The sequence below is a fragment of the Mauremys mutica genome, chromosome 1 (assembly GCF_020497125.1).
Source record: "Mauremys mutica isolate MM-2020 ecotype Southern chromosome 1, ASM2049712v1, whole genome shotgun sequence".
In the NCBI taxonomy this organism is placed as follows: Eukaryota; Metazoa; Chordata; order Testudines; family Geoemydidae; genus Mauremys; species Mauremys mutica.
This window is the reverse complement of record NC_059072.1, coordinates 44,857,443-44,869,570: the sequence shown is the minus strand read 5'-3', so window position 1 is coordinate 44,869,570 and position 12,128 is coordinate 44,857,443. Positions and strand designations below refer to the sequence as shown.

The window sequence follows — 12,128 nt, the reverse complement described above, 5'->3', positions numbered from 1 at the left end:
ATCCCCACACCAGCAGATGAGAACAGAATCCCTTTTACTGGGCTCTCATCTTCAGTTTTTGATAGTGGAGAGGGGAGAAGTTGTAGAAAACTTTGCATTGTGTCTCATGCATTTGATTCTACTCCTTTGGCCTGGTTCTGCGTGAAGATCCTGGGCTTGAGGAGCATTTAGCCATAAACATCCAGTGTTTGAGAACTAGACAATTAAGTACCTCAATCCCCACTTTTATATTCTTGAAAATCTCCATTTGGTTTGGTGTCAAAGATGGTAGCATGGTTTTGTGAAAAATAACAACAGTGTCTCATGATCCTACCTTGTCTTATGGGTGTTGTCTTTGCGTTCTGTTTTCTGTTAGATTGAAGACTCCATTCTTAAGTACTTTGGGAGTCATACAAGAAAAGCAATTTTGTATGTTCCTCCTTCCCGTGGTAAAAAAGAACTTCAGCTATATCAGCGCATCCTAGCACAGTACGGATATACAGTGACAGTCCTTGAAGACAGGAAACTGACTGTAGGCCTTGGACATGAGCACCACTACCAAGGTAAGAATGATGAGAAACAAATTATTACTGAAGTTTTGTCAGTAATCCCATTCATTCAGAATATCCATCATTGAATCTAATCTATAAACCAATTTGACTAGGGGCTTAAAGTCACAATCTAGCCTTGTCCAGTCACACAGATGCTTACTTTTCCACATAGGGACGCTCCTTCTATCAATTGCTTGCTTTTTAACTCCACCCCAGCTCTGTTATTCATCCTAGCCCAGGAGGTCAGTTCTGCTGTAGTAACCCTCACTGCTTGCTGACTGTACCTTGATTCATCCACCTTAAACCCCCTGCAGACTGTATGTGTTATGCACTATCCCCCTATACTCTGTATGGTACCCCCGATGACTATTAACTGAATTTTCAACGCTGTGTATCATTTATTTTTAAACATTTTCTAATAAAATTTTAAATCTGAGTGCCTTCTGTTACAGCATTAAGTGTCAATCTGTCAGGTGTGGTTCTTTCTCTTACGCTCTCCTGAGGAGAACTGTGTGTGCAGTATTCCTTTGCTGTTTGGGTAGGATTTTTGTATGTTTTTAAATGTGCACACTGTTTTGTGTTGGTTAGAGATGGTAAGGTCAAAGAAATGTGCCTTGCACATGAAGTGGATGGCGGTGGGTTTTGTAATGGTCCTTAGTTCCTGTGGGAATTTGTTTCACAATTTGAGACTAGCTTCTGCACAAATGAGCTGTACCCTTAGGGTAGAAGGTTTCATTGTGCCTGAGGGGTGGACAGCCACAGTCTTCAGCATGGACCTTTGGATGGTGTAACAGGCAGACTCACCCCTGCGGCGCCTCCTGCTGGTGACTCTGGGAATTAGCTCTGTTTCCAGCGCTGGAGCGCCCTCTGCAGGCTGGTGATCCACCTGTCTTCTGGCCCCCTGTGTCCCTCCCTGGACCCGGTGCCCTTTTACATGGGGGTGCTGCCCCCTGGCAGTAACCCCTGTTCTCTTAGGGTCTCCCCTCCTTAGGGAACCCTCACCCTCTATCCCCACCTTGCCTCAGTATATGGCTACTGTCAGTCATTGTCTAGCCCCACATCCTGGGGCAGACTGCAGTATCAGCCTACTCATCACAGGCAAGGAGGGTTTGGACCTGCTGCCTTGGCCTACCCCTGGGCTGCCCTCTGCAACCCCCAGTACCTGTTGGCCCACTGCTAGGCCGCAGCCTGGGGCTTTCTAGGCTGGAGCTCCCCAGCTCCTCAGCCTGTCCCCAGCCCTGCTCCACTCAGGTACTCTATGTCAGCTCCTAAGCACCCAGGCCCATCTCTCTCTGTAGCCAGAGAGAGACTGTCTGGGCTTCTGGCTTCCCTGCCTTTTATAAGGCCCTGGACTCAGTTTGGGGCGTGGCCCCCAGCTGCAGCCATTTCCCCAATCAGCCGCCCAGGCTAAAGGCTGTCTTCTCCTGCCAGAGCCCTATCCCAGGGCTGTTTTTAACCCCTTCAGGGCAGGAGCAGGGTCCACCCTGCTACAGATGGTCTTTTAGGTGTGTGGGGCCCAGACCATTGAAGGCCTTGAAGATAAGGATCAAGATTGTGATCTTGAATCTCTATTCTATAGGAAGCCAGTGTAGAAACTGGAGAAAATTGATGGAAAGAGATCACCCAGCACTCTGTCAATGGAAGAAAATGACAATTCTGGTATTTTTATTATGTGGTTTGTTGTTCCTTATTGTAAAGAATAATTATATTCTTGTCATTCATACTTGCAGAAACTTCCTGCAGTTATCAGATACCTCACTGTTGCTTTATTATTTAACTAATCTCAGTTGGATAATGTGAAGATTATTCTGTATAGTCTGTGGGGCTGCTTAGAACACACTGTATTGAACACAGCAAATTTCCACTATTATTTTATGTTAAGTTTTATAGGTAAGCTTTAAAGATTTTTTTTAAGGTAAGGTGTATACATTTTCCCTGATGAGCCGCCTCTTGATTAGAATATGAAGCATTAGCCATGTCTCCCTTAAAAAAAAAAATCTGGTTTCTCAGCTGTGTCATCTCCCACTCACTACCTGGCATCAGTACACATCACTTCAGTGACAAGACACAGCACATCTGCAGCCCACGCTGATGCCAGATGGATTTAGCTACAAAGTGGTATGCAGTCCAGCCAACATCCCATTCTCTGGGGATCACGTAAAGCACATCTGTGACATCCTTTTTGGCTTAACTGGCTGATGGTGCAGGGTTCACTTAAAACTGCTGTAGAGGTTTGTAACAAGTAAACAAACCATCTGCAGATTTCAGATTTTCTGTAGATATTTATATTTTTACATCCTGTGCCAATAATCCCTGCACTATTTTTTTCCAGTAATGGGAACAAAAATAGCAAAAGTGCTTTATACACTTTCCATCACTGTCCAGATGTACCTGCAACTTTCAGCATATGTTAGCTGTATAGAATAAATGGAACAAACAGCAGTTTCATGTAAAGAGTAAGAGCCTTCTAATTCCATTATATAGCAGCATAGACTATTTTAACTGCTTCCAGGATTGTATATATTCCTAGCTTTAAGGTTATGTTGTTATTTTTTTTAAAGTAAAAAGTAGAAGAACATGGCTGCATTCCAAACTGATGATCTTAGCCTAGAGCTGAAGAAGTTATAACTGGAATTATTTTCCTCTTGCTGGTAAATTATGTTTTCTAGTGTTTTGCGTGGTGTAGTACTGTACACTGTATTCTGGAGAAGGCTATTTTGAATTATGTTATGTCATAACATTTTCCTAACAAGACTGCTACAATTTATAAAAATGTGTTCCTTGGAGGCACTATTAAAAAGATACAGATAATAGACTGAGAAATATAGATCACAAATATTGTGGAAAAATCTATAAAAAGAATCACTCCTCCTTGCCTGTTCTAATTTAGTGACTTGGTCTGGTGCTTTTATTTTTGTGCAGTTTCAGGTTTTGAAAGTCTGTGGTGTTCATGTAACTTTCATAGTTCAGACTGATTTCTTTAGGGTTTCTGTTTATGCTGGCTGTGAGCCAAAGGGCCTAGTTGTAGTCATATATGGAAAAAAATCACTACAAAACATTCCTAACTTTTTTGTGCTGATTAATAATTAATTTGGGGCCAATTATACTCCCATGTGAAGTCCAAGTACAGCTGATAAACTGGAACTCCATAAGGGTCAGACTCCTTTTCAACACCTGGGTGGCAGTCGCTACTCCTGACTGCTTTGTGGAGAAGGTAGAAAAAATGGTTTCTTTTTGTGGAAAAGTCTGGCTTTTTGTCAAAAACCAAAATGTCTTTGGCAACTAGCCAGGCTGCTCTAGCTTCACTCTTCTTGTGCCTCTAACTCCACATGAAGGGAGTGGCCAGTGGATCCATGGAGTCAGGGATCCACTATTCTGCTCCTGCCCATGAACTGCTTTAAGTCTTCTCTCTGCACCAGCCCAGCATGAGCCCCTACAACGTAAAGGATACACACATCCTGAGTGAGCTCCTGCTTTGCCTCGCTGCTGCTTTCACCCCATATGGCAGGGCCCCCGGGGCTGCTGAGGAAGGACAGAATTTGCTTCCAATTTGTTTCCAATGGGATGGTTGAGTTTTGTTCAGTACGTCTGCCACAATGGGCTCGCCTCCCTTGCCTGTCAATCAGGCACATGGTAGTTGTTGTAGTAACCAAACAAGGTACTAACAAACTTCAACAGGACTTTATTTTTAAAGTAAAAACCTCTTTACCAAGCTGCTGCTGCACCCTTGGTAGCTCTCACTCAGCCTCCTTCACTCCTCCCCACTCCTTCCTGTCCTTTCAGACTCCGAACAGCCAGTGCTCCGAGTTCTAATAATTACAAGCAACATCTAAACCCACATTCCCTCCTCTCTTAAGAAATTCTCCCAATTAAAATAAACATTGTTGTTCTAACCACAGGAACAAATAGGAAACAAAACACTCTACTATTGGCAGAAATATGACACTGAAAACACTGTAGATACTACATAACATAGTCTCTAGTCCAGACAGGTGGTCATCTGGGTCTGACAGGCAGTCTCTCAAGCCCTGGTTCCAGTGCCAACGTCTTGTTGTGTTGATACTACGGTGAAGTTGTCCAACGTAGACTGAGTGTTGGCATAATCTCCTCTTGGTGCATAGGCAGGTGCAAGATAAGAAGCATTCCATACCTGCCCATCAGAAAGTCAATAGGTGTAAGGTCCCTTCTTCTCTATGATTTTAAGAGAAGCTGTGAATTTATGGTCTCCTTTGTGTAAAGTTCCAGGTTCTGTTATTTTAATGAAGGAACCACACTCAAACTTTGGTTCCTCAGCACCCCGCTGCTTGTCTGTGAAAGCCTTATACTTTGCTTGGTTCTGTTCAGTTGTTTTTCTCACATCATCCTCGGTTGGGGCCTCAGGTTGTGCCTTTAACAATCCAGCAATGTTCAGTTTAGTATTCATCTGTTTCCCATGCAGTAACTCAGCAGGTGATCTTTGCGTTGTGGCATGTCGTGTAGCCCGGTATCCTTGCAATAAATCAGTACTGAAGGTTATCCACAATCGCCCTTCCAGTTGAGCCGTTTGCAAACTCTCTTTCAAACTTCTGTTAAACCGTTCCATTTCCCCATTGACTTGAGGGTAATATAGGGATGACCTTCTGTGTAAAATGTTCCGCTCTGCTAGAAAAGTTTCAAGCTCCAGGGAAGTAAACTGACTACCATTATCTGAAACCAGTTCTTTGGGGTTACCTTCCCTGCTAAAAACTGAGGAGAGGAACTTAATTACTGTAGCAGAAGAGATTTGCGATGTAAACGCTACTTCAGGCCATTTACTGAAATAGTCTATTAAAGTGATGGCATAACGACAGTCAATTGGAGCAGTATCAAAGTGTCCTACAATGTCAATTGCCACTTTTTCCCATGCAGATTCAGAAAGAGGAACAGGCTGTAATGGAGGGGTACATGTCACTGCTGTCTTATCATGCATTTGGCAAGTGACACAAGATTTTATGAGTGCTTCAGTTTGAGAGTCCATCCCTGGCCACCAATACAGATCCCGTATTCGTTGTTTGGTTCTGGCAATTCCTTGATGAGTATCGTGTGCCAGGTGTATGAGTTTTGACTGTAATTCTTCTGGCACAAGTAGCCGGTGTGTACCTTGTAGCACCCAGCCATCGAGCAAAGAAAGTTCATCTCGAACTCTAAAATAAGGCAACAAAACTGGGTCAAGGTTTTTAGGGTTACTGGGCCATCTCTTTGTCAGAAATTCCATAGTTTTTGTTGAATTGGACACGCTGAACAAGCAGCTTGAAATTGTTCTCTTGTAACTGCAGTAAGAGTGTTTGTAATAAGCGCAACTACTACATCCTCATCCTCCGGTGGGCCATCTGGTGAAGGCAAAGGCAGGCAAGAAAGGCAATCAGCTACCACATTTTGGTTTCCAGGCTTATATTCCAGTTCATAATTGAAAGAGAGTAGTTTTGCAGACCATCTAGCAATACTATATCCTGCTCTTCCCAGTCTTTTTGTGGTGAGCAACATCGTCAAAGGGCTGTGGTCTGTGCGCAACTTGAACGTGCGGCCCCACAGGGAAGTTCTCCACTTTTCAGTAGCCCAGACACAAGCCAGTGCTTCTTTTTCGACTGTAGAATATTTTCTCTCAGCATTACTCAGTGTCCTTGAAGCAAACACAACAGTCCTCTCTGTGTTGTCCTCATAAAGTTGTGTGAGGACAGCCCCAAGTCCATAATCAGAAGCATCAGTAGTTACAATTGTGGGCAATGCAGGACTGAATAGTGCAAGTACTGGACTATGTACAATCAGGTCTTTCACCGTTTTGAAACTAGCTTGTGCATCCATTGTCCACACTAAGGTTGAATTTCTCCGTAGTAATTCTCGTAACGGTTCAATGACAGAAGCATAATTGGGAATGAATTTTGCATACCAGGAGGTAGGTAAGACCCAAGAAGAAACATAAGGTTTACAAATCTGTTGGAGGAGAAGCATTTGAAATTGCCAGGATATGATCTGGATCAGGTTTTAGTCCAGCCTGTGAAATTGTATGCCCCAGAAAGGAGAGTTCAGTTTGTCTAAATTTGCATTTGGACCTATTGAGCTTGAGGCCTGCTTTGCTGATGTGGTTTAGTACAGACTGCAGGTTATTGTCATGCTCCTCAGAAGTATTTCCAAACACGATATCATCCAAATAGCACTGAACTCCATGTTGATTCTTCAGAATCAATTACATCATTTTTTGGAAGGCACATGGAGCTGATGCAAGACTGTATAGAACACATTTAAAATGAAGTAGTCCCTCATGCGTAATAAATGCTGTGAGGTCTCTGCTATCTTCATGCAACATAACCTGGTGGTATGCGCTCTGCAAATCAAGAGTAGAAAACATCTTTGCTCCATGGAGTTCTGCAAATACTACTTCTATGTGAGGAAGAGGATGGCTGTTAATCACAATAGCTTTATTTGGCTCCCTTAAGTCCACACAAAGGCGAATGCTTCCACCCTTCTTCTGCGTCACTACTATAGGTGATATCCATTCCGAGGAGTTAATCTCTTCAATAAGGTCTTTTTGAACAAGTTTTCGAAATTCCTCTGAAACAGCTTCCCTGACTGAAAATGGTAAGCCCATCATTTCTGTCATAGAGGCATCACATTGTTCTGCATTTTAACTTTATGCAGAAACCCATAAGCACAGCCAAGTTTCTCCTCAACCTGGTGTTGGGTCCCAGCTGAAACTGGTGTGTGTACTGCACGAGTGCTTTGCTGAGGAAGATCAATTCGTCCATTAACTGCCCTGAGATTTAAAGCAGCCAATAAATCTCTGCCAAGGATAGGAGTGCCTTTGTGGACAATGTAGAACTCTGCAGTTACACAGCAATCACCAAAAGTAACTATTCCTGGCAGGCAGCCATGTACTGGAATATGGCTTTTCAAATAGCACACCAACTGAAGTTTGGGTTCAGTAAGAGGCACATCATTAAAGTAATGCAAATAAATGGAATCAGGTAGTATAGATACTGCTGAGCCAGTGTCCAACATTAGCTGAATAGAGTGTGATTTGCATGAGGTTATGGCGGAAACATTTATGGTGAACTTTATTAGTTCTGGAATATGTGCAGTAATGATTTTGTCCACACTCAGCACAGTAACATCTGGTATTGTAATTGCATGCACCTGTTGATTGGACTGGCTGCTGCAACATACTTTAGCAAAATGCCCAATCTTTTTGCAATGATTGCACTGAGCTACTTTTGCCAGACATCCTGTGTAGCTTGCAAGGTGTTGTGGGGATCCACAGCGAAAGCATGCTTTTACTGTATTTTAAATTTGCTGATTTGGTGGTTTTCATTAGTTTTCCTCTTGTAATTGTTTGTCTGCAGCAATAGTGAATTTTTCTGCAAAGGAGTCACAGTCTGGACTGTGCCTCCTGTATCCATGTTCATTATTTTGGCTTCAGCTGTAGCTGACTCAATCTGAGTAGCAATGGTTATTGCTTTTTCTAGTGTAAGTTGTGGTTCTAAAAGTAAACGTTCTCTTACATGAAGCATGGTTGTTTTCTCAATGAGTTGGTCTCTAATCATCTCATCTGCCATATTCCCAAAGTCACAAGTTACAATCAGACTCCTCAGGGAAGCAATATACTGCATTATAGTCTCCCCTGGTTTTTGCTCACGCTGGCGAAATCTGTAGCAATTAGCTACTACATTCACTTTTGGCACAAAAAAGTTCTTTAATGCAGTGAGTGCAGTCTCATATTTATCGTCTGCAAGGGGAAAAGTGTAAAATATAATCTGCCATTCTGCTCCAAGGCAGTGGATTAGTAGAGCATGCTTTCTTACTTCAGAAATCTCTGTAGCACTGATTGCAAGCAGATAAATCTCAAACGTATGGATCCAGGCAGTAAAAGCAATTGGAGGCTCACCTGGTCTTTGTAGAAAGGGTGCAGGTGGGTTCAGGGGCAGAAGATCCATCCTCATTGCCAAAATGTTGTAGTAACCAAGCAAGGAACTAAGAAACTTCAACAGGACTTTATTTTTAAAGTAAAAACCTCTTTACTAAGCTGCTGCTGCACCCTCGGTAGCTCTCACTCAGCCTCCTTCACTCCTCCCCCCTCCTTCCTGTTTCCTGTCCTTTCAGACTCCGAACCGCCAGTGCTCCGAGTTCTAATAAGTACAAGCAACATCTAAACAACACAGTAGTCTCTTTGGATTGAACTTTTCATTGCAACCAGATCTCCTCCTTCAGGCAAGTTACCTCAGTTACTTCTTGTCTCACACTGAAGGAGCAGCTGTAGTAAGAGGAGGCCCTGAGATATAAACCTTGGTATCAGAGGCCTGGTATGAGGCCTAAGACCTGAACTAAAGTAATGGTAAAGACTTTGCTAACTTAAAGCAAAGTTAAGCTGTGAGCCAGAGGCAGGCCCTGCTCACAGAAGCTGGCAAGGAAAGGGCTGATGCTGCAAAAAGAGACATACCTAAAAGGTACTGGACACCAGATATCAGAACATTCGCATACTTGTACACTCCACACAGATAACAAGGAACAGGCTGACCCATCCCAATGACAGGGCCAAAAGGGTAATATGATGGATAGAGTTGTTTTGTTCGAACCAACATGTACAAGGTGAGAGGCGGCACCTTACTACGTAGAAGGGTTGTACCTTGCTACGTAGAGGGGTTGCACCTCAATACATCAGGAGTGATGTGTAACTTGTTTGTACCTGTGTATAAGAATGCGTCCCTGGGGCAGTGTCTTTGTCCAGCCTAGGGGGCAGTGGAAATTCCCACCACTGACTGAGCTGAGTCCATTGCCAGGGAGCTGCGTGCGTGTGTTCCCTCTGTGTGCTGCCGCAGCTCTGCGCAGATAGCTGACACAGCAGACCCCGAGAGAACCCCCAATGCCCACAGACTCTAGTAAGGTACGAAGGCACGTCGGCCAGGTTTATTGTCGAAGAGAAACACAGTCTCCAGCTCCCTGGCAAACGAAGTCCAAGGTGCTGCTAAGGTGCAGCTAGCCAGTACATATGTGCTCCCTGGCAATGGACTCAGCTCAGTCAGTGGCGGAACTTTCCACTGCCCTCTAGGCTGGACAAAGACACTGCCCCAGGGACGCATTCTTATACACAGGTGCAAACAAGTTACACATCACTCCTGACGTATTGAGGTGCAACCCCTCTACGTAGCAAGGTACAACCCCTCTATGTAGTAAGGTGCCGCCTCTCACCTTGTACATGTTGGTTCGAACAAAACTACTCTATCCATCATATTACCCTTTTGGCCCTGTCATTGGGGCCAATGTTTCTTGTTCAGCCTGTTCCTTGTTATCTGTGTGGAGTGTACAAGTATGCGAATGTTCTGATATCTGGTGTCCAGTACCTTTTAGGTATGTCTCTTTTTGCAGCATCAGCCCTTTCCTTGCCAGCTTCTGTGAGCAGGGCCTGCCTCTGGCTCACAGCTTAACTTTGCTTTACGTTAGCAAAGTCTTGACCATTACTTTAGTTCAGGTCTTAGGCCTCATACCAGGCCTCTGATACCAAGGTTTATATCTCAGGGCCTCCTCTTACTACATTCCCCCACTTTTTTTATGGGGAGGATGTTTACCCATTGTCCTGGAAAAGTATAATGCATGGACTAAAGATAACCCAGTGGGCTAAACACTGTTATGTGGTTATCTTACTTTACCATCCATTCACTCATGCCCCATCTGTCTCTAGTCTGCACATTCCCACGTATGACTGATAGACAGATTTTATTATCCAATTATTTTTTAGTCCCTTATTGTGGGCCTGGGAATGTTAGGCCCGGGACCATGACTGAGGAATGTAGTATTATGATTGAGTCTTAGAGGCACTCCCAAATAATTAATATATATGAATTATATGGATATGGCATATATATTTGTAGTGTGTATGGGCATATATGTATAGTACGTATGTGTACCTATGACACCACCTTATATCCAAGCATAACCATGGCTGAAGTGCCATTTTTGCCACAGCCTCAACCTGTGTTTGGAACCAGGATCTTGGAGCTGCAAGGAAAAGAGTAAAAGGATTAGAATAAGCAGGAGAGAGTGCTCCATCCATGCCTCTCCTCTCCAGCTTTCCACATTGAGCCCTTTCTGCACTGTGTGCCAGGGCCCTTCTTCTCATAAGTGCAGAGCTGCTCAACTGCTGCTAATAGCGATGAACAGGGGACTGAACTACACTTCAGGGCCCTGGCAGAGTCTCAGACTCTTCTTCCAGCATTCTCTGCTATTCCTTCCCTCCCTTCCTTGTGAGGAAACCCCTTATCCTTGGACCTATAATGAGAATTAACAGGGCCTGTGTGGCCTCAGTGCTTAGTGATGTGCTGCCAAAATTTTAACCAGGACCTCCTTCAAAAATGCTCTGCCTCACTCAGCAATTTATGAGACTAAAATGCATTTCCATCCTCCATGAATTCATTTGTTCCCTATTTTCTCCTGCTAAATTAATTCCACACTCCCCCCCCTAAAATTAATAAATTACATGAGTCCCTCCTCCCAAATCCATCAGCTTTTCCATACTTTGATCAGTACTTTTGCAGCTCCCTTTTTAGTCCACTCCCTTCCTTTATCACCCACAGATCAGACATCTGTGAGTCCACATCTCTCAGGTCATTTTAGGCTCAGAAAGGGAGACTGGATTTAAGCTGCCTGGCCCATCATTTTCAATGTACTTTCTGTAATAAACTGCAGAATTCCCACATTATGTTTAGCCTTTGGATTGGTTGAGACGTTGCATGTCCCTCATGTTAACCAGTTTGCCCAGGCGAAAAAATGCATCCCAACTGACTACAGCTGAGTTCAGTGTAATTCTAACTTCATCATCTCCCCACCTCATTTGAATGTTAGTTTCACTAACCTGCAGGAAGTTTAAGCAGTTATAACAGGTACCTTTAAAAAACAATCAAATACCATTCCATGGCACTGACTTTACAACACCATGACAATTGACTATGGATGCCCCTCAAAAAGTAAACCTAAGTTAGGTTTACTTTATGAGCCCCTCCATAGTTGATGAAATTCTAGCCCAGCTATTGGAGTGATTATTACAATTCACATATTGACTTCTTTTTGGTTATTTATTGTCCTGTAAGGCAAATATTGACTTGAGCTTTGCTTTGATCGATATTTACCTCTTGGGTCATTGAATCTTGATGTTCATTGCAACCAAAATCAATATCTGCTTCAAATTGTATTAATTCATTTGGGGTAGTTCAATGGAGATTCCGCACCATATACATCTTTAAAATTTACATGTGTTGCAAACTGTGTTAGAGCAACAGTATTTCTTCTTTTCCAGCTTTGTCCTTCCAGTGATTTTGTTGTTCTCCCTCATATTTTCTTCCAATTTAAGAAAGCCCTGTATGACTGTGTACAGCAGCTTTGTACACAAGCTCTGCTTCTAGTAACCAACTCTGGGGAAGATCAGGTCTGGTGCAGATGGTGGGAGAAGTGAGATTGCAGAGCTTGCACTGAGCAAACCTGAATTAATTTTGGCCTGTCTCTATTTCTGGCTGAGGCCATGGAGGTCATTGAGGCTGTGAGGTAGCAGTAATTCCTCCATCTCTCTCTTGGTATTATTTAGCCCTTTATCAACAT

At 43.4% G+C, this 12,128-nt stretch overlaps 1 protein-coding gene across 1 annotated transcript in view; it reads left to right on the top strand.

Annotated features, from left to right (window-relative positions):
• CPED1 (cadherin like and PC-esterase domain containing 1) overlaps positions 1-12,128 on the top strand; it is a 225,480-nt gene that overhangs the window by 15,365 nt on the left and 197,987 nt on the right. Inside the window, exon 3 of the mRNA XM_045001870.1 lies at positions 356-542. Coding sequence (XP_044857805.1) covers positions 356-542 — 187 coding nt within the window. The remainder of the gene's footprint in view (positions 1-355; positions 543-12,128) is intronic.